This window comes from Pituophis catenifer, unplaced genomic scaffold (assembly GCF_029215685.1).
Source record: "Pituophis catenifer annectens isolate HBS135680 unplaced genomic scaffold, rPitCat1.0.hap2 SCAF_2, whole genome shotgun sequence".
Classification (NCBI taxonomy): Eukaryota; Metazoa; Chordata; class Lepidosauria; order Squamata; family Colubridae; genus Pituophis; species Pituophis catenifer.
Window position 1 is genome coordinate 33,991,311 of NW_027256882.1, and position 23,083 is coordinate 34,014,393.

The 23,083-nt window shown below is 43.1% G+C and overlaps 1 protein-coding gene and 4 non-coding genes across 6 annotated transcripts in view; all 5 read right to left on the reverse strand.

Moving 5' to 3' along the window:
* Positions 1–23,083, reverse strand: part of LOC139312096 (carnitine O-acetyltransferase-like) — a 65,279-nt gene that overhangs the window by 36,345 nt on the left and 5,851 nt on the right. Inside the window, exons 2-3 of one of the 2 annotated variants that reach the window (XM_070936621.1) lie at positions 22,096–22,317; positions 14,066–14,184 (exon numbers count right to left, since the gene is read on the reverse strand). In XM_070936621.1, coding sequence (XP_070792722.1) covers positions 14,066–14,184; positions 22,096–22,317 — 341 coding nt within the window. Of the gene's footprint in view, positions 1–14,065; positions 14,185–20,492; positions 20,591–22,095; positions 22,318–23,083 lie in introns of those variants that run through there. The other variant, XM_070936622.1, reaches the window with a different exon arrangement.
* On the reverse strand, positions 1,628–1,699 carry TRNAC-GCA (transfer RNA cysteine (anticodon GCA)). Its single transcript has one exon. It is a non-coding gene; the product is annotated as a tRNA-Cys (tRNA).
* TRNAC-GCA (transfer RNA cysteine (anticodon GCA)) lies at positions 3,846–3,917 on the reverse strand. Its single transcript has one exon. It is a non-coding gene; the product is annotated as a tRNA-Cys (tRNA).
* TRNAC-GCA (transfer RNA cysteine (anticodon GCA)) lies at positions 7,014–7,085 on the reverse strand. The gene has a single exon. It is a non-coding gene; the product is annotated as a tRNA-Cys (tRNA).
* Positions 11,134–11,205, reverse strand: TRNAC-GCA (transfer RNA cysteine (anticodon GCA)). The gene has a single exon. It is a non-coding gene; the product is annotated as a tRNA-Cys (tRNA).

The following is a 23,083-nucleotide window of genomic DNA, read 5'->3' on the forward strand; positions in this document are numbered from 1 at the left end:
AGTGAGCACCACCAAAAGATGGAATTTATCGGCATTGGAGAACAGCATTTTCCATCCCGGTCTTAAGGAAAGAGGATAACTCTTTGACAATGCTCAGAAAGAGGGACTGAGAAGGGCCTTGTCCCCTTGTTTAGGGAGGAAAATGGAGCTCCATTTTCACTGACAGAGGTATCACAGGTTGGTCCTTCGCTGTTTCCAGGGCGGCCCCACGGGCCAGATCCAAGCACCCTGCGGGCCGAATTTGGCCCAGGGGCCTTGAGTTTGACACCCATGTTCTAGAGTCTCAACATCTTTTTTACATCCTGGCGACCAAAACCGGATGCCGTATTCCGAGTGTGGCCTTACTAAAGCATTACAAAGCGGTATTAACACTTCACGTGATCTTGATTCTATCTGTCTATTAATACAGCCTAGAACTGTGTTGGCTTTTTCGGCAGCTGCAGCACGCCGCTGGCTCATATTTAAGTGACTGTCCACTAGGACTCCCAAGATCCCTCTCACAGTTGCTACTATTGAGCAAGGTACCACTTATACTGTACCTGTGCATTTGGTTTTTCTGGTGGGATATCCAGGCCAATTAAAATACATTCCCCCACCCTACTCCAATCTAGTTCAAACGAATGGCTGTCTTTTAAAACGAAGGGAGGCCATTCTTATTTATCTGCATGGATGGGAAAAATGGTTTTGAAATTCTTCCAGATTTCACCGTCTACCAACCCTCAGACCCACCCAAAAATTTAAATTACAGAGATATTCCTTCTTCCCCAAAAGGGGGAATATAGCTGAAAATGTTACCTCTTGATTGGCAAGCAACTAATCTCTATTCCCAAGACAGAGGAGTATGGGATAAAAACCTTAGCTTCAGATATGAAATCTGCTCAATTGATTATTTATTTATTTATTTATTTATTTATTTATTTATTTATTTATTTATTTATTTATTTATTTATTTTTTATTTGATCAAATTTGTATACCACCCTACTCCTGAAGGACTCAGGGCGGTGAACAGGCACAAAATAAAACACATAGATAAAAAAGTTAAGAGCAGAATTAAAACCAAATTAAATATTTGAACCCAAGACAATTTAAAACATCCCAAAAATTTAGAACAAATTTAAAATTTCAATTTAAATTTAAAAATTAAAAAATTAAAAGGGGGGAAAGGTCAGGCCAGGCCTGCTTGCTGAAATAGAAAGGTCTTTAGAGCGCGGCGGAAAGTGCGCAGGTCCGGGATCCTACGTATCTCTGGGGGGAGCTCATTCCAGATAGTAGATGCCCCCACAGAGAAGGCCCTCCCCCTGGGGGCCGCCAGTCGACACTGTTTGGCCGATGGCACCCGGAGGAGCCCCTCTCTATGAGAGCATACCCGCCGGTGGGAGGTTGATTGTGGTAGTAGGCGGTCCTGTAAATAGCCAGGTCCTAAGCCATGGAGCGCTCTAAAGGTGGTAACCAGAACCTTGAAGCGCACCTGGAAGACCACTGGGAGCCAGTGCAGCTCGCGCAGGAGAGGTGTTACATTTTACTTATTCTAACAAAATATCTAGTTAGGGAATAATACAAATGATTCTCTCCCCCCCCCCCCAATAATAAAAATGGTTGTCTTTTCCCACCCCTAAAATTAAAAGGAGGGGGCACCCGGACTTGAACCAGGGACCTCTTGATCTGCAGTCAAATGCTCTACCACTGAGCTATACCCCCAGCACATAAATTATGCTCACCTAAGGTCTAGTTGTGGGTGTTGGTTTGACTGGATATTTCTGTTCCTTGAATCTATGAGTAATTTTCAAATGTTACACCTATAATTCAACAACAACTTTCCCAGAGCAAAATGTCTATTATTTTGGGACACCGTCAGGAGGACAGCCTGTACGGCGACTACATCTACATCAAACCTTCTAAGCTGGAAAAAATATCCTAACTTTCTATGGAGGTCCTCTTCAAGGGAAGATTGGGATAGGGAGCATAATTATTTTTCCCTCAACGCCCTTCTTCAGACATAAACGGAAAACTCTTGGCTCTCCAGAGGATGCTGAACCACACCTGCAACCAAGATCCTGAATAGCATGCACCAACTAAGGTCTTCCTCGGGGCCTGGAGAATGTCATTTTCCACCCTGGTCTTAAGGAAAAAGGATAATACTTTGATGATGCTACAAGAGAGGTTGGAGAGGACTCTACCCCTTGTTTGTGTGTATGGGGAAACCTTTTAACCTTCTCCTGAGTGTCATGAAACATACAAGATCTCCCAGGCTTCCCACCACTCTGGAGAAAGGGCCTTGAGGAGCAAGGAATCCAAATCTCTTCAACATTGAGAAGACAAATCATCCCTTCATCCCCTCAGTATAGAACTGGGGAAAATCCAGGATCTCGCCCTGCTCAAGAAGAACTTCCGATTGCTTCTAGTTTAGCATCAATTTTCATTCTCCTTGGGAGATCAGGCTGACTTCTGGCAAGATACCCAGTTAAATAAATTGTTTCAACTTTCAACTTAAATAGTTTCAACATAAATTGTTTCAACTTCTACCCTCAAAAAATGATGGTATAGGGCACTGCACACCAGAACAACTAGACACAAGGACAGCTTTTCCCCCCCGGAATGCCGTCACTCGGCTAAACAACTAATTCCCACAACACTGTCCATTTACTAAGACTGTATTACTATTATTTTTTTCATCCTTCCTATTACCTACTTCCTCCCACTTATGACTATAACCATGTTGCTTATATTTTTACGATTTATATTGTTCTGTTTGTTTCCTAGTGTGATTGATTGCTTATTAGTAACCGATGACTATCACTAAGTGTTGTATCTTACGATTCTTGATGAATGCATTTTATTTTTCTTTATGTACACTGAGAGCATATGCACCAAAGACAAATTCCTTGTGTGTCCAATCACACTTGGCCAATAAAGTATTCTATTCTATTCTATTCTATTCTATTCTATTCTATTCTATTCTATTCTACTCTACTCTACTCTACTCTACTCTACTCTACTCTACTCTACTCTACTCTCTATTCCATTCCATTCCATTCTACAAGACTTCCCATCCCACTCCAATCTGGTATAAACAATGAACTACCTTATTTTAAAAAGAAAGAAACCATTCCTTTTTCTCACACATGGATGAGAAAATACATTTCAAAGCACGTTAGCTATTGTTAAAGCTCTTCGAAGTGTGACCAACAACCAACCCTTAGATCCAAATAGTTTAAATTAGAAAAAAAATTCCATATTCCTCAAAGCAGGTGTAGCTGAGAGTGGTATCTCTTGATTGGCAAGCAATTGACCTTCATTCCTAAAATACAGGAATATAGAATTAAAACCTTAAGTTTTGGATACGGGATATGTCTCCATATTTATTTTCCAGTCATTCTAGTAAAAGCTATGTATGTAGTTTAGAAATAAAAAAGTACTGTGTTTCCGCAAAAATAAGACCCTGTCTTATATTTTTCTGCACCCCGAAATAAGCGCTTGGCCTTATTTTGGGGAGGTCTTATAATTTGGGGGTGTGTGGAGCAAGACGGGGCTCTTCTTGCTGTCTTACCTGATTTCCAGCTCTGTCTCCCTAACCCTAACCAGAGGAAATGGTGGGAACCCGCTGCACATGTGCTTAAAATATTTTGGGGAGGGCTTATTTTCGGGGAAGGTCTTATTATCCAGGGAGGTCTTATTTTTTGGGGTAATCCAACATGCTAATCCATTTTTTTTCATAAAGGACTTTAAATTATTCTCCTAATAATTTCTATTATTCCTTCAAGCTTTCAGTAGGAGTTATTTCTTCCTACATGACATCCACAGGGATTTCAAAATATAAATTATTTGGAAAAATAAAACAAAAAGGAGGGGGCACCCGGACTTGAACCAGGGACCTCTTGATCTGCAGTCAAATGCTCTACCGCTGAGCTATACCCCCAACACCAAAGAAAGCCTCACCTAAGCTCTGTTTTGGATACTGGTTTTACTGGAAATTTTTGTTCCCTAAATTTATGAGTAATCACATTCAAATGTTACACCTGTAATTCCGTAACAAGTTCCCTGGAGTAGAACAATCCTCTTTATAATTCTGGGATACGGTCTGAATGGCAACAAAATTTTATCCATCGGACCTTCAAGTCTGTCTGAAAAAAAGGATGCTAAAATTCCATGGAAGCTCTCTCTAAGGGAAGATAAGGATGGTGATCGCCAGAGGTGGTATTCAGCCAGTTCGCACCAGTTCAGGCGAACCGGTAGCACCGATCGCGGGTGGCCACCCACCTGCCCTGGCTCCAAGTCGTGCTATTTAGGCATGTTTTCGAGGGCAGGCACATGCACGGAAGGCAAGCGAGTGTTCTGCCGCAGCTACGGACCCCAAAGAATGCAGCACACACGAAGTCCGTACAAACCTTAGTTTACTAATTAAGGACTACTAATGAGCTTTCTTAGTAGTTGTTCGAACACAAGTACAGTTAATTTAACACAAGAGCTGTTAATTTAACTTCCTTAACAGCCGACAAGAATCCAAAGAATAATAACTCAATTCTGAAGCACAGTATTTCAGATAACCATAATCTTACTGTGGTTGGCAGAATGCCCAGAAGCAATTTGCAGGAAAACTGACAAGAGCTAAACAAGAGCTGAATCAAACGTTTCTGGAATCAAGATGCGAAGGAATATGAACAAAGTTGTTTCCTGCAAATTGCATCAGTCATCATCCTTCCTTAAATAGGCTAGAGGAGTGGCCAATAAGCCCCAAGCCTTACTCTCGAGGAGACCTCCTCCTGAGGAGCCACTCCTGCCTTTTAACAGCTCTGCGCGCTCATGCATTGAGAAGAGGCTCCTCCTCTTCTTCCTCTTCACTTATGGGAGTTTCTGGAGGTTCTGAAAGCCCTGGCTGAATCCCCGCCTCTGGCACCACATCTTCTCCAGCCTCCTCATTATCTGACTCGAGCGCCAGCTGCACAGGCTGCTAGCGCAGCACCACACCAGCCTCCTCGCTGTCGGAATCAGCTACTAGCTGCACAGGCCACTGACGGGCCACAACAGTGAGCAAGCAAAGCACATGCACGGACAGCGCACATGTGTACGAAGCGAGTGTGCACACATGTGGTGAAACGGTGATGAAGGTAAGTGAAATCCACCCCTGGTGATCACTAAATGTCTATGAAGATTCTCAGTCATCCAGGTCCTGGTTCAGCTTCAGCTCTTGAGCTGAAGAAGCTTCTTGAATGAGAAGCAAAACGTCTTCAAAGAAAAACCAGGAAGTCCAGTTGCCTCTCAAAAAAGCACTTTTGGGATAAGGACGGTGAGCACCATCTCTGCCATCAACGCCTTTCTTCAGACATAAACAGAAAAACCTGGGTGATAATGCTGAATTAGACTTGCAACTAAACCACCGAATAGCAAGCACCATCAAGATTGGCCATTCATCAATGCAGTGACTGGAGAATGGCATTTCCCATCTTGGTCTTAAAAGAAAGAGGATAACTCTTTGATGATCACCACCTGAGTCCTTCGGGAATAGAGCGGTATATAAATCCAATTATAAAATAAAATAAAATAGAATAAATGATGCTCAGAGAGAGGCCAGGGAAGGACTCTTGTTCATTTGCTTATGGAGAAACATTTTAATCTTCTGGCAACTTTGTCTAGCTTCTCCTGATGATGATGATTATTATTATTATTATTATTATTATTATTATTATTATTATTATTATTAATTGAATTTATATCCCGCCCTTCTCCCCGAAGGGACTCAGGGCGGTGAACAGCCGAGAATTAAAATAACATACAATATAAAAGTTAAGATAATTAAAAATAAATTAAATTAATCGGCCTCCCAATTTAAAACCCCTAGCTATACAATTAAAAAACTAACCCATAAAATCTATTCAGGCCAGGCCGGCTTGCTGAAATAAAAACGTCTTCAGGGCCTTATGAAAAGTGCGGAGATCCGGAATCAGCCATATTCCGGGAGGTAGTTCGTTCCAGAGGGCGGGTGCTCCCACAGAGAAGGCTCTCCCCCTGGGGGCCGCCTGCCGACATTGCTTGACCGACGGCACACTGAGGAGGCCCTCTCTGTGAGAGCATATTGGCCGGTGGGAGGTTATCGGTAGCAGAAGGCGGTCTCGTAAATACCCTGGCCCTAAGCCATGGAGCGCTTTAAAGGTGAGAACCAACACCTTGAAGCACACCCGGAAGACCACCGGGAGCCAGTGCAGCTCGCACAGGAGAGGTGTTATATGGGAGCGCCATGTCGCTCCCGTAATCACCCGCGCGGCCGCATTCTGGACCAGTTGGAGCCTCCGGGTGCTCCTCAAGGGGAGCCCCATGTAGAGAGCGTTGCCGTAGTCCAGGCGAGAAGTGACGAGAGCATGAGTGACTGTTGTGAGGCTCAAAACATCTCCCAAGGTTTCCTGCCACTCTGGAGAAAGGGGCAGTGAGGAGCAAGTGGTCCAATTCCCTTCAACATTGAGAAGGTGACTCTTCTCTTCGTCGCCTTTAGAACTGGGAGGAATCCGTGCTCTTGGCCAGGGGTGGGTTTCACTTACCTTTACCATCAGTTCGCCACACGCATGCACGCTGGCTTCACGAGCAGTCCATGCATGCGCCTGGCCTTCCGTGCGTGTGCTTTGCTCGCGCACCTTCCGCACATGCACCTGGCCTCAAAAACATGTCTAAATAGCATGGCTTGGAGCCCACAATCACTGTTACCCGGCTCGTCCGAACCGGTGCAAACCGCCTAAATACCACCTATGGTCTTGGCTTCATCAGGAAGGACTTTAGGCTGCCTCTGTTAGTTTAACATTGATTTCCTTTGTCCCTTAGCACAGGGGTCCCCAACCCCCAATCTATGGACCGACACTGGTAAATCACTGCAGTTTGTAAGTTAGTAACCTGGTTGTTAAGTGAATCTAGTTTCCCCCTTGACTTTGCTTGTCAGAAAGTCGCAAAAGCGGGTCACATGACCCCAGAACACCTCTGGAAAAAGGAGTAAGGAACAAGCCTTTTAGTGGAGGAGGGGAAAAAAATAAGGGGGCACCCGGACTTGAACCAGGGACCTCTTGATCTGCAGTCAAATGCTCTACCGCTGAGCTATACCCCCAGCACATATGTAAGCCTCACCTGAGGTCTACTTTTGAGTACTGGTTTTACTGCATGTTTCCCTTCCCTAAATTTATGAGTAATCGTTTTCAAATGTTACACCTATAATTCCACAACAATTTTCCCAGAGCAGAACAATCTTCTGAGATCTAGTCTGGGAGACAGTCTGAAAAGCACTGTCTTTTCCACCAGACCTTCTAATCTTCAAAAAAGGTCCTAACTTTCAATGGATGCTCTCTCTGGGGGAAGGATGGCAAGCATCACTTCTGCCAATAATATGTCTTCAGATATACACTGAAAAGCCTGGCTGGCGTTTGCTGAATGACACCTGCAACCAAGATCCTCAATAGTGAGCATCACCAAGATAGGGCATTCATCAGTGTCTGGAGAATGGCATTTCCCATCCTGGTCTTAAGTAAAGAAAATAACAGCAATAGAACATAGACTTATATACCGCTTCATCGTGCTTTACAGCTCTCTCTAAGCGGTTTACAGAGTCAGCATATTGCCCCCCAACAACCTGGGTCCTCATTTTACCGGCCTCGGAAGGATGGAAGGCTGAGTCAACCTTGAACCTATTAGGATCGAACTGCTGGCAGTGGGCAGAGTTAGCCCGCAATACTGCACTCTAACCACTGCTTTTCTAATGCTTTGATGACGCTCAAAAGAGGAGATGGGAAAGACCTTGCTTAGGGAGAAACCTTTTCATCTTCTAGCAACTTTCTCCAGCTTCTCCTAAGCAGCACAAAAAATGAAGCACAAAAAATGTGAAGGACAAAAATTTTCCCAGGTCACCTGCTGGAGGAAGGACTGAAAAGAAGAAAGTGGTCCAAATCTCTTCAACATTAAGAAGACGAGTCATCCCTTCATCTCCTCAGTTTAGAACTGGGGAAAATCCAGGATCTTGCCCTGAGCAGGAAGAATTTCCAGCTGTCTCTTTTAGTTTAACATCAATTTCCTTTCTGCCTTGGAGAAATCAAGGTGACATCTGGTGGGATACCCAGGCCATTTAAAAAATTTATATTTTTTATAAGACTCCCCACCTTACCCCACCTAGTACAGGTAGTCCTCGACTTACATCTATTCACTTAGTGACCATTCGAAGTTACAATGTTGTAGAGGTAGGTCAAAGGTCATTGTGCCAGGCTGAGAGCAGCACACTGCCTTAGCTCATGCGCTGTGGATCTTGCTTGCTTGTATGATCTCATTTTGGCTCTCATCTGCATTATCTCACCTTGCCTTCAGAGGATGGCATCTTGAGAGGGGGGTGAATAGTTTCTACCAATTAGGACGCTGTTGCTTGCCTGCCTTTTTGTCTGCCTGTAAAAACTGTATAAAAATAAAGCTCTCTGCGAGAGCGAGAAAAACATCTTTGATCAGAACAAATGACTGGACATTGATTTTCTACACAATATCACTGGAAAAAGTGACTTATGACCATTTTTCACACTTACGACCATTGCAGCATCTCTGTGGTCACATGATCAAAATCTGGATGTTTGGCAACTGGCATGTATTTATGACGGGGCCATGTGATCCCCTTTTGGTATCTTCTGACAAAGTAAAGTCAAGGAGGAAGCCAGGTTCACTTAATCACCATATTTGCTACCTTAACAGATATGGTGATTCAGTTAAGAAAACTGTGGCAAGAAAGGGGGGCAAAGCTCACTTAACAGCCCTCTTGCTTAGCAATGGAAATTGGAATGGAATGGAAACCTCAGCTGTGGTTGTAAGTCGAGGACTGCCTATAATAAATGATGGGCCTCTTTCTTTTAAAAAATAAACAGGCCGTTCTTGTTTCTCCGTGTAGATTGAGGAAAATAAATTTCACAACACATTCCCTGCTGTTTAAAGTCCTCCAGGTTTTACCAACTACCAACCCTTACATCATGAGAAAGGTGAGGCTAGATGAATCAAAAGTTGGAATTAAGATTGCCGGGAGAAGTATCAACAACCTCAGATATGCAGATGATACCACTCTAATGGCAGAAAGCGAAGAGGAACTGAAGAGCCTCTTGATGGGGGTGAAGAAGGAGAGTGCAAAAGTTGGCTTGAAACTCAATATTAAGAAAACTAAGATCATGGCATCCGTCCCTCTCAATTCCTGGCAAATAGATGGGGAAGAAATGGAGGTAGTGACAGATTTTATTTTCCTGGGCTCCAAGATCACCGCAGATGGGGACTGCAGCCAAGAAATTAAAAGACGGTTGCTCCTGGGGAGGAAAACTATGGCAAATCTAGACAGCATACTAAAAAGCAGAGACATCACCCTGCCAACAAAAGTGCGTATAGTCAAGGCTACGGTTTTCCCAGTTGCAATGTATGGCTGTGAAAGTTGGACCATAAGAAAGGCTGAGCGCCAAAGAACTGAGGCCTTTGAACTCTGGTGCTGGAGAAGACTCCTGCGAGTCCCTTGGACTGCAAAGTATTAAACCGGTCAGTCCTAGAGGAGATCAACCCTGACTGCTCTTTGGAAGGCCAGATCCTGAAGATGAAACTCAAATACTTTGGCCACCGAATGAGAAGAAAGGACTCACTGGAGAAGAGCCTAATGCTGGGAAAGACTGAGGGCAAAAGAAGAAGGGGACGACAGAGAATGAGGTGGCTGGATGGTGTCACTGAAGCTGTCGGCGTGAGCTTAAATGGACTCCAGAGGATGGTAGAGGACAGGAAGGCCTGGAGGAACGTTGTCCATGGGGTTGGACACGACTTCGCAACTAACAACAACAAACCCTTACATCCAAATAGTTTAAATTAGAAATATATTCCTTCTTTCCGAAGAAGTGGGTGTAGCCGAGAATGATATCACTTGCTTGGAAAGCAACCAATGTCCACCCCCAATAACTAAGAATGACAAATTCAGACCTTGGTCTCGGGGAACTGTCTCAATACTTATTTTCCACTCATTTTGGTGGCACAGAAAATGGGTCCCCAACCTCCGGTCCATGGACTGGCACCAGGCCACAGCATGCCAGAAACCGGGCCACACAAACAAGCAAAGCCCCATCCATTGGATGTAGGCAGCACACGAGACCACGCCCTCTCTCCATGGAACTGGTCCCTAATGCTCAAAAGGCCTATAGAGATTCTCAGTCATCCAGGTCATGATAGCCCCAAAGGTCCTTTTTTAGGAGCCAACTGGATTTTCTTGTTTTTTCTTTTGAAGACGTTTCGCTTCTCATCCAAGAAGCTTCTTCAGCTCTGACAGGATAGTGGGGAATGGAAGGGTTTATACTCCTTGCAGACAAGCTGGTCATTTGCAGCCTTTTAGAGTCGTTGAGGCCACTTGGAGGTTTATCAGTGTCCTCAGGGTCACCTGAAGAGTGCAAATGGTTCCTGTAGTCTGCTATTTTTCCTCCTCTGGAAATCCATTCCTACTCCCACACCATTCAAAGGGTGCTCATCCCAAATTGTATAGCTAAAAGTCTGTAAGATTCTTAGTAGTCCAGGTCAGTGTTGTCCCAAAGGTGCTTCAACGATCCTCTAAAGCAGGAGTATCAAACTCAAGGCCCGGGGGCCAGATTCGGCCCACAGAGTGTTTAGATCTGGCCTGTGGGGCCAACTCTGGAAACAGCCAAGGACCGGCTCACGGTGCCTCTGCCAGCAAAGCTCGGGAGGGCTGCATGTGGCCATCCTGAGCTCCATCTTTGCCGGCAGAGGATCGCAAGAGGCTGTCGCAGCCAAAAATGGAGCTCGGAAACCCTCGGGCCACCACAGGCACCCCTGACATAAGTGACGTCAAGCTGGCCACAGCTACCATGGCCTCACCCACCCCGGGCCTCCAGGGTCAAACACAACCCTGATACGGACCTCAATGAAATCAAGTTTGATACCCCTGCTCTAAAAAGATTCAAATGACCAGCTGTCTGCAAGGAGTATAAATCCTTCCATTCCCCACTATCCTGTCAGAGCTGAAGAAGCTTCTTGGATGAGAAGTGAAACGTCTTCAAATGAAAAAAACAAAAAAAACAAAAAAAACAGAAAGTCCAGTTGCTTCCTGAAAAAGCACCTTTGGGATAGTGCCCAAAAGGTTTTTTTCCCCTAAAATAAGGGGGCACCCGGACTTGAACCAGGGACCTCTTGATCTGCAGTCAAATGCTCTACCGCTGAGCTATACCCCCACACTTGTTCCTCTCAAGCAATCTGGTTAAGGATACTCATTAAGCCACACCCCTTTCCAGCAGCTGCCAGCCAGAGGTGTACTTATGTGAAGTGATCCCTGTTTGACTGGCTACCCACGCAAGTTTTAATTACACTTCATTTTACGCCAGACTCAGCTCGATGTGTCTTTGGATAAAGAGCTCTTCAAACAATGCTCCCAGCTTCAAAGCAATTTGTGTTCAGCGCGCACTGCAGACCTATTGTCTCTCTTAGCATTCCTGCTGGTGATTTGCCAGTGCCAGTTCAGCCTTCAGTCTGGATTAGTGCGTTGCCTTAATAATGAGGACCTCGGTTTTTAGGGGTTGGGGCTTCAACCCCGTCCTTTGAGGACCTCAGAGGGCCTCTATAGGGGTCTATGACAACTTGTAATTCTGCATTTGATATGGCCCAAAGGGCTAATCAATAAATAAAATTGAAAATTGACAACTTGCCATGGCCAACTCACCGCCACCAACTCACTGCAGGACGAGAGTTCCACTAATATTAAAGAAATGGCGGAACAGGATAATGAAGGAAAGGATGCAAAAGGAGGGACAGAATGAAATGTGAATGACAAAAATTTATATATATATATATATATATATGTTTTCTCAGGTTTTCGCGGGTGTTTGTATGTAGGTCTTTGGTTATTCGGGTCTTCTCCCACGTAAAATTGGAAGTGTCTTGGCGACGTTTCGACGAAGTCTCATTCGTCATCTTCAGGCTGGTGTTCTCGGCTTCGTGCTTCCAGGAGCAATTGCTCCTGGAAGCACGAAGCCGAGAACACCAGCCTGAAGATGACGAATGAGACTTCGTCGAAACGTCGCCAAGACACTTCCAATTTTACGTGGGAGAAGACCCGAATAACCAAAGACCTACATATATATATATATATATATATATATATATATATATATATATATATATATATATATATATATATATATAAAATAATTAAATAAATTGTTAAGTTGTCCTACAGTGAGAGCAATCAACCAGTGGAACAGAAGTTGCCTTCGTAAGTTGTGGGAGCTTCATCACTGGAAGCTTTCAAGAAGAGACTGGACTGCCATCTGTCAGAAATGGTGTAGGGTCTCCTGCTTGGGCGGGGGGTTGGACTAGATGACCTATAAGGTCCCTTCCAACGCTACTATTCTATTCTGTTCTGTTCTGTTACCCTGTCCTATCCTATCCTTATTCTTATCCTACCCTATCCTATCCTATCCTACCCTATGATTCTATTCTGTTGTGTTGTGTTGTGTTCTATTCCTATTCCTATTCCTATTCCCAGAGTCCCTTGGGAATTGGGCGGCATAGAAATATGATTAATTAAATTAAATTAAATTAAATTAAATTAAATTAAATTAAATTAAATTAAATTAAATTAAATTAAATTAAATTAAATTATTCCTATTCCTATTCCTATTCCTATTCCTATTCCTATTCCTATTCCTATTCCTATTCCTATTCCTTTTCCTATTCCTTTTCCTATTCCACTCTACTCTACCCTACCCTACCCTACCCTACCCTACCCTACCCTATTCAGTTGGCTGTGGCAAGTTGTCCCATTCCGCTCTACAGATGCTTTGATGTCCCTGGAGGACTTATGGACATTTTTCCGAGGCCATTCTTTGATCACTTTTCCTTTAATGATGGGATAGAGCAGGAATCTCCCATTTGTATTCTTGAAACCAGCTCAATCAAAAAAAAAAAAATTCACGACCTTATCTTGAGATGTTGACATGCTGCAAATGGACTGATGGGAGCCACAACTGGCTAGTTTTTTGCCACACGCTAAACCATCAACCATAGTTTGGAAACCTAATTGGCTAGCTCACCCAATTTGCTAAACCACATCCAAGTTACACAACAGAGCCCCTAACATAAAATAAGGAGATCTTAAAAATGGGTCAATGCATTTCCAAAATGTCCCATATTTTGTTTGTGGGATAATATATTCTTGAAAGCCCAGGCACGGGGATATGTAAAACATTATGCTTATGTTCAGCATGTTAAACAAAACAAATCTAAGCAAATTACGGTTTATTCCAAAAACATTGGTTAAACATCTATGGAGATTCTCCGTCATCCAAATAGGACAAAAAATAGTTGTCCCAAAGGTGTTTTTTTTTTCCCAAGATGCAACTAAACTTTCTTTTTTTTTTTTCTTTGAAGACGTTTTGCTTCTCATCCAAGAAGCTTCTTCGGCTCTGACTGGATGGTGGGGAAGGATTTATACTCCTTGCAGACAGCTGGTCATTTGCATTTTTTTAGAGAGTCATTGAGGCCACCTGGAGGTTTATTTTGAAGACAGCAAAGTCCACATTTTGGACAGAGAGGATCGCTGGTTTGAAAGAGGGGTCAAAGAGGCCATCTATGTCAAAATCGATCAGTCGTCTCTCAACAGAGGGGGAAGGATACAACATCATCTATCTCCAGTCTACAACACAGTCCTTGAAGTTCCAAGAAGGCTCCACATCCATTTGCACCACTCAGATGACCCTGAGGACACTGGTAAACCTCCAATGATCCTCTAAGAAGAATGCAAATGACCAGCTGTCTGCAAGGAGTATAAATCCTTCCATCGCCCAACATCCAGTCAGAGCTGAAGAAGCTTCTTGGGTGAGAAGCGAAATGTCTTCAAAGAAAAACAAGGAAGCCTCTTGAAAAAGCGCCTTTGGGACACTGCTTAAACCATGATTGAATCCCATCTATCAATTCAATCATTGTCTTCGTCATTCCCTTTTCTTCCCAAAGGCTTGATTCTTCCTTCAACAGCCACAACACCTCCACTTCTTAACCCAAGCCATTTTTTTTTAAATCCCACACCAGATGTCTCACCTCAATTGTCCTCTCCAGTCATTGAAATCCTGCTTGGGCAGGACAACAGCTGGGCTTGAGTGAACTACCAAGGGAAGGTGATTCTCCAAGTAGGCTGTCTGAATCCACCAATCTCTGACCTAGGATGAATTGGATAAGGTTAGAATAGGTGTCATCAATCAATCGTCAGAATGTGTGAAGGAGGAAGGTCTATGGGATGTATAGGCAATTGTTACCCTGTTTCCCCCAAAATAAGACATCCCCTGATAATTTTTTATTTTTATTTTATTTTATTTAAATTTCTATACCGCCCTACTCCCTAAAGGACTCAGGGCAGTGAACAGCCACAGGATAAAATACATAAATACAAAACTTTAAAATAGAATAAAAACGAATTAAATAATTTGGCTGAACAAATTTAAAATACCCCATAATTTAAAAACAAATTAAAATTTAAAATTTTCATTTAAAAAGGGGGAGAAGATTTAGGCCAGGCCGGCTTGATGAAATAAAAAAGTCTTAATCGCGCGATGGAAGGTGCGCAGATCTGGGATCCTCCATATCTCCGGGGGGAGCTCGTTCCAGATCGTAGGTGCCCCCACAGAGAAGGCTCTCCCCCAGGGGCCGCCAGTCGACATTGTTTGGCCAACGGCACCCAGAGGAGCCCCTCTCTATGGGAGCGTACTGGCCGGTGGGAGACTATTGGTGGTAGCAGGTGGTCCCGTAGATAACCAGGTCCTAAGCCAATAAGCCCAATCGTCCTAAGATAATAAGCCCAATCGGGCTTTTGAGTGCATGGCGATAAGGCCAAGTGCTTATTTCAAAAAAATATAAGACAGGGTCTTATTTTCGGGGAAACACGGTAGAAGCCACAGTGAAGGTACATCTCTCATGATGTCATCACACAAACCCCAGATTATAGAATTTGCATCAGCTGCGTCAGGATGCAACACGCAACTACCCTGTTTCCCCGAAAATAAGACCCAACCGGAAAATAAATCCTAGCATGATTTTTCAGGATGCTCGTAATGTAAGCCCTATTCACAAAATAAGCCCGTGTTAAGATTGTCAGCCAGATGGATAGATTTAGTGCCGTATTTCTCCCCAAAATAAGACCTAACCAGAAAATAAGCCCTAATGCATCTTTTGGAGCCAAAATTAATATAAGACCCGGTCTTATTTTCTGGGAAACCTGGTAAATTTGCAATCTGCTCCCTGTCCCACCTCCATTGAGGCCTCTGGTATACATCCCTACCCTGATCCCGATTTCTATCCTGTTGCCATTAGTTAAAAGGACATAGGGGTAGTCCTTGACTTACAACAATTCCTTTACTGACCATTCAAAGTTACAATGGCAATGGGGAAAAAAATGATATATGATTATTTTTCACACTGATGACAGTTGCAGCATCCCTATGGTCAGACCATCAAAATTCAGACGCTTGGCAACTGACTCCTATTTATGATGGCTGCAGTGTCCCAGGGTCATGTGATCTCCTTTTGTGAGCTTCTGGCAAAGTCAATGGAAAGCCACGTTCACTTAAACAGACATGTTCCTAACTAAACTGCAGTGATACACTTCATAACAAGAAAGGTTGTAAAATGGGGCAAAATTCACTTAACGACTGTCTTGCTTAGCAACAGAAATTTTGGGGTCAATTGCGGTCGTCCTTCGCTTCTAATAAGCAAAAAATATATGAAACTACAAAAAAACACTACAGCCTCTGGAATTGGACAGTTTTATTAAGTCTCATAAGTATTTCTGTAAGCTTAAATAGATCAATAGGTAAAAGTAAAGGTTCCCCTGGCACATATGTGCTAGTCGTTCCCGACTCTAGGGGATAGTGCTCATCTCAGTTTCAAAGCCGAAGAGCCAGCGCTGTCCGAAGATGTCTCCGTGGTCATGTGGCCGGCATGACTAAACACCAAAGGCGCACAGAACGCTGTTACCTTCCCACCAAAGGTGGCCCCTATTTTTGCATTTTTTACGTGCTTTCGAACTGCTAGGTTGGCAGAAGCTGGGACAAGTAATGGGAGCTCACCCCGTTACGCGGCACTAGGGATTCGAACCGCTGAACTGCCGACCTTTCACTCGACAAGCTCAGCGTCTTAGCCACTGAGCCACCGCGTCCCTTAAATAAATTAAGTAAATAGATCAATAGACCCAGGGAAATTCATTATTGCTATTTATATTGTTGAAATTATTCCTATTCCATTTACAATGATGGCAAACATGTTGTTGTTTTTTTAACAGACCAAAATACTATGAAAACAGATATATTAGGAACTGACTTACCAAATAGGATTTTGACTTTTGGTTGTAATGAAGAAAAATTCATTTCTAATATCAGTGTTTTTTCCATAAGAAGACAAGAGGTGGGCTTTCATGCTGACAGCCCCAGAATTAAGGAATAATTCCTTGTGCTCAGGATGGCTGTTAAAAAACGTTCTTATTTCAGGGTGATTAGAGTAGCTCATCTCATTTTGTGCTTGTTTATTGTTTTGTTAATGAGTTTTCAGTTGTTTTTAATTATCGAGAGATATTCCGATGTGCACTGCCCTGAACTGGCCACATGGGGGCAGCCAATAAATGCTGTTAGTAGATAAATAAAGCCAAAAAACCCCAGAGCAAGAAGAAATTTAAAATATGTGAAAACTTTTCAAGCAATGCATAAAACCGTTTTTGCAGACTGTTATGTTTCTGCATCAAGGAATTTATATTTGTAAATTCCAAGGGCGGAGGGGAACATGCCATCTTTTTAGGATTAAAAAATAATAAAATTTTATATAGCAACAAAAAGAAGTTATATAAATTGCATCAGCTGAATTTTTGCGTTAGTGCCACGTCCAGCTGGGATCATTAATAAAGTCGGTCAGGCATGGATTGAAACATTCTACTTTCTGCCTGAAAGGAAAGTCCAGCTTCAGTGAACCAAAACAGAGAAAGCTTTAATATTTTTTCTCCAAACTATTAATTATCAGCTCCCCACTGACGCAAAGGGTCCTTAAAACAACAAGGACAAGAACACTGTGTGGTGAGCACTGAAGACAAAGTCTACTAAGATTTATCATGTTTGCTTGTTTGCACACTTGGATGTGTTAGAGGTTCGATTGTCTAATTCAAGCTAGACAACCCGTGACCCACTGGGTCATTGTTTCAGAAATATTTCCTTATTTAAACATAGAAACTGAATGAGCACAGCTAGGCAAAAGAGAAGAGTAGAGTAGAGTAGAGTAGAGTAGAGTAGAGTAGAGTAGAGTAGAGTAGAGTAGAGTAGAGTAGAGTAGAATAGAATAGAATAGAATAGAATAGAATAGAATAGAATAGAATAGAATAGAATAGAATAGAATAGAATAGAATAGAGAGAGGAGAGGAGAGGAGAATAGAATAGAGAGTAGGGTAGGGTAGGGTAGGGTAGGGTAGGGTAGGGTAGGGTAGGATAGGATAGGAATAGGAATAGAGTAACAGAGTTGGAAGGGACCTTGGAGGTCATCTAGTCCAACTCCCTGCTTATGCAGGAAACCCAATGCCATTTCAGAGAAACGGTTGTCCAATCTCTTCTTTAAAACTTCCAGTGTTGGAGCATTCACAACTTCTGGAGGCAAGTTGTTCCACTGATTAATTGTTCTGTCAGGAAATTTCTCCTTAGTTCTAGGCTGCTTCTCTCCTTGATTGGTTCCCACCTACTGCTTCTTGTCTTGCCCTCAGGTGTTTTGGAGAATATCTTGACTCTCTCTTCTTTGTGGCAACCCCTGAGATATTGGAACACTGCTAGGAGTAGGAAGCAACTTTTAACATTCAATGTTTTTAATGTTTTAATGTTCTAATTGCTTTAGAACAGTGATGCGGTGGATGTGATGTGCCGGTGCCTGGAGGCTGTGAGGGTCTGGATGGGAGTCAACAGGCTCAGACTTAACCCAGACAAGACCGAATGGCTGTGGGTATTGCCTCTTAAAGACTATATTGACTATGTTCACTATGTTGACTGTCCATCCTTGGTTCTGGGGGAGGAGAAATTGTCCCCCTCAGAACAGGTTCGCAATTTGGGTGTCCTCCTAGACTCACAGCTAAGATTAGAACAACATCTGACAACTGTGGCTAGGGGGATCTTTGCACAGGTTCGCCTGGTGCACCAATTGCGACCCTACTTGGATCGGGTAGCTCTCCTCACAGTCACTCATGCCCTTGTCACCTCACGGTTAGATTATTGCAAAGCGCTCTACATGGGGCTACCCTTGAAAAGTGTTCGGAGACTAGTTGGTCCAGAACGCAGCCGTGTGAGCTGTCGTGGGTGCACCTAGGTACATCCATATTACACCAATTCTCCGCAAGCTGCACTGGCTCCCTATTGGTCTCCGGGCACAATTCAAGGTGTTGGTTATTACCTTTAAAGCCCTACATGGCTCAGGGCCAGGTTATCTTCGAGACTGCCTTCTACCGCATAGCTCCCAGCGACGGGTAAGATCCCACAGAGTTGGTCTCCTCCGGGTCCCGTCAGCTAAACAATGCCAGCTGGCGGGCCCGCGGGGGAGGGCCTTCTCTGTGGCTGTCCCGGCTCTCTGGAACCAGTTACCTCCTGAGGTCCGGACCATCCCCACCCTATTGGCCTTCCGAAAAGCAGTGAAGACCTGGCTTTTCCGGCAGGCCTGGTGCCGTTGATCTCACTCTTGCGATCTGGCGAGATCCGACCATGAATGGTATGAATGAGTTTTAATGTTTTAATGTTTTTAATTTTTAAATGTTTTTTGTTAGGATTTTAAATGTATTGTGAGCTGCCCTGAATCTTTGGAGAGGGGCGGCATATAAATTGAATTAAATTGAAACTGAATTATATTTCTGTTTTATGGTGTTGTAAGCCACCCAGATTCATTCCACAGTGTGATGGGTGGCATATAAATGTAACAAATAAACAAACTTTGGACTTCCTGCTGGCTTCCCCACTGACTTTCCTTGTGGGAAGCTGGCAGGGAGCACTAAAAATGATGAACGTATGACTGCAGCTTACTGTGGTGGTGGGACAGAGTTAGCCAAGTGTCACTGATCCTGGATTGTGGGTGCCTTTTATAAGTTAATCTATCTGAGGTCCATTGATTCAAAAACTGTTGCCCTATGATGCAGAGTTTCGCCCAATTGAAGGTTACAATCAAACAGACACAAAGGTTTTAGTAGTATATACCGTATTTTTCGGAGTATAAGACGCACCTTTTTACCCCCCAAAAGGGGGTGAAAATTTAGGTAGCCCTGCCTACCCACTGGCCCCCACCCTTTGCCCTGTGCCTCGCAGCAGTTGCCTTCTTGCAAGCAAACAGCAAGAAAAAACAGCCCCTTTCAGCTTCAGCATAAGTTAATTAGCACAAGTTGATTAGATCGGCCTCCCGACTTTCAGCTGATTTGCGCTCAGCTGCTTTGCACAGGGCTCTCCTGCTTGCTGCAGAGTGCTGGAGCAGATTTTTTTCCCCTAGCTATGCTGAAAAAACGAAACTGAAAGTAAAGAGGGTCTTTGCTGCAATGTGACAAAATGAGGCAGAGAGAGATTTTTTTTTCTTTTCACCAAAAAAGGTAGGTGCAAACAATGGGAAATTTAGGGCAAAAGAGGAGAGTTCAAGATTTTAAAGCACAAAAGAAAAAAAGCTCTATTTAACTAGGGAATTGTAATAATTGAGATACTATTAATTGTATATTGTGTTGAAAGCAGAAATGGTTAAGTTGTGGTTTGGAAGACTATATGGGGGAAATTATTTGGTTTATTATTATTGGTAAATATAATTAATTGATTTGTAAGAAATTGGATTGCATGGAAATAATTGGAATATTCATGTTCATATTGATTAATATACAAAAAAGATAGTTATAAATAATTGATTTATATAAAAATGTTGAATTTGTATTAAACAATTATAATATTAAATAATTAACCAATGTGAGGATGGATATAAAAATAGATGACAATGTGAAGGGGTATAATATAGAATAGAAGGGAAAAATTGAATTTGATTAAGATTAGAGATGAGAATGAAGGGTAATATTGGTTTTTTTAAAAAAATAGATGAGGAATAAATATGGCAAAAAGGAAATATAGAAATTGTAAATTTAATTGAAATGACTAAACACTGTTTAAATTTGTGAACCAGCCAAATACTCTGTTCAAACATTGTATGTTTGTATGTGTGTTTGTCTAAAAAATAAAAACTTTTTTAAAAAAAACAACCAAAAAAGGTAGGTGCGTCTTATAGTCCGATGCGTTTTATACTCCAAAAAATACGGTAATTATGGCAGCCTTCCCCTGCTTAATGCCCTCCAGATGTGCAGAGATTGGTCCAATACACCTGGAGGTCACCAGCTGCTGTGGGAAGACCCGACAGAATCTAGCGCAAACTACAAATGATTCTTAAGTTATGCAGTGAATCCCATGCAGTGAATCGTCGTGCAAACACTGCCACTGTGTACCTGAGGTACAACATCGGGTGCAAGTATCTGAGTTGTGACACTTGTTACATCCATTTTATCTGTTCTCCTCTTTTCCCCAGCAAATGCTCCTAAGTAGATCCTATATTGATCATTACGAACTTGGCATCCACTTGGTGGCTCATTTCTGTGACAAGGTAAGTACAGAGCAAGCTCTTTAGTTCCCATACCATCAAATAAGCAACTTGGGGCAGCAGTGCCCAGTAGTTCCCTCACCACTTTCCCCGAATTAGCTGAACAAACCATTAAGGTTTTGGCATGGAGAGGACTCTTTTTTTTTTTAATTTGATTTATATGCCGCCCTTCTCTGGAGACTCAGGGCGGCTTACAATGCGTTAAGCAATAGCCTTCCTACTTTTGTATATTTATACAAAGTCAGCTTATTGCCCCCACAATCTGGGTCCTCAATTTACCTACCTTAGAAAGGATGGAAGGCTGAGTCAACCTTGAGCCTGGTGAGATTCGAACTTACAGTAATTGCAGACAGCTGGTGTTAATCACAATGCTATCAGTCTGCTGAGCCACCAGGCCCAGGCCACCAGGCTCTTGTTTTGTCACCATTTTTATTTACAAAAATTTTTGTATTCTTTCAAATTCTTTGGCACTGAAAGAAAAAAAGAAACTCCTTCAGCTCTGACAGTATAGTGGGGAATGGAAGGATTGAAGCTGAAGAAGCTTCTTGGATGAGAAGCGAAATGTCTTCAAAGAAAAACCAAGAAAGTCCAGTTGCCTTTTGAAAAACATCTTTGGGACAGGACCTGGATGACTGAGAAACTCCATAGACATCTTTGGGAATCTAGAATTTAGCATCTTTGGGAACATCTGGTTCACAGGCCATTATGTGGTTGTAGAATTGGGGGGGGGGCTGTAGTTGCAATACATCTGGTAGGCACCAAATGGGAGAAAGGAGCCATTCCCAGGAAAGCAAAATGGGAGCTTCTGTTGCACCATTACCCTGGAGTTCCTCTCCATGTCTCTCCAACAGGGGTTGGAGACTCCTGGTTTACATCACTCTCTGGGCAGTTTACAATGTCAGCACATTGCCCCCAACCATCTGGGTCCTCATTTTACCAACCTCAGAAGGATAGAAGACTGAGTCAACTTTGAGTTCCGTCAGGATCGAACTGCTGGCAGTGGGCAGAGTTAGCCTGCAATACTGCACTCTAACCACTGCGCAACCACTGCTTTTCTAATGCTTTGATGACGCTCAAAAGAGGAGATGGGAAAGACCTTGCTTAGGGAGAAACTTTTTCATCTTCCAGCAACTTTCTCCAGCTTCTCCTAAGCAGCACAAAAAATGAAGCACAAAAAATGTGAAGGACAAAAAATTTCCCAGGTCACCTGCTGCTCTGGAGGAAGGACTGAAAAGAAGAAAGTGGTCCAAATCTCTTCAACATTAAGAAGACAAGTCATCCCTTCATCTCCTCAGTTTAGAAGACTGAGTCAACTTTGAGTTCCGTCAGGATCGAACTCCAGGCTGTAGGCAAAGTTTGCCTGCAATACTGCATTCCAGCCACTGCACCCCACCCCACCACCAACCAGGGCTCCATGGTTTCCCTCTGCCCTCCAGAGACCCCTTCCTTACCCAGTTCTCCATGCGGGCAGCCCTGCATTTCAGCCGCACCTGGAGCCTCTCGCCTTCTCCGCCTGGGGCCTCGAAGGCTGCCACTAGCTGCCGCGTCTGCTCCAGGTCTTTGGGGTTCACCAGGGGCTCCAGGGAGCGCAGGTATTGGTTCATGGTTTGAGCCAATGATGGCACAGGTTGACGCGGGAGGGCAAGGGAAGAGGCATTTCGGTAGTGGAATACCTAGAAAATCAAAAGGAGGCAAGAGAGAACTTAGCATATTTGCTTAATCAACACTTTTTCTTCCTTGAAGGTGGGTTCTCATAACCCATCGATCCATACCCACAACACCCAATTACAGGTAGTCCTGGATTTACAACCATTCCTTTAGTTAAAAAGTTTTTTTTTAATTTTTTTTTAAAATGACTCACGATCATTTTTCATACTTATGACCGTCGCAGCATTCCCGCGGTCACATGATCAAAATTCAGAGGGTGGGCAACTGGCCCGCATTTACTACTGTTTGTGGCATCCTGCAGTCATGTGACCGCATTTCATGATGGTTTTTTTTGCTGGAAACTGGTGTTTATGTCTGGTTTCTGGCAAAAAAGGAGAAATCCCATAGGATACAATGGATTGGCTTAAAGATTGTAGTGTTTGTTAAGGAATTTGCAGAGTAACCCTTGAGTAGCAAGGGTGTGCACATGAAAACGATTGAGAATAGTTATGAATAAGCACAGTTACCACACAGATACACCGAGTTGTGTTCTAGTTTACTTTTCAGGAAACAGTAAAACACAGTCCAATAAACAGTCCAGGTCATACATATATAAATCAGGAGACAGCCAAAATGACAGGGATAATCCAATAACAAAGTCTTCTTACCAGTCGTCAAAGTCATTCACAGTAAACAGTTCTTCTGGATTTGCAAACAGTACCAGACAGAGATATCAGAGAGCAAGAACAACAAAGAGAACAAACCATGTTTCTAGCTCCCTCTTAAGGACAT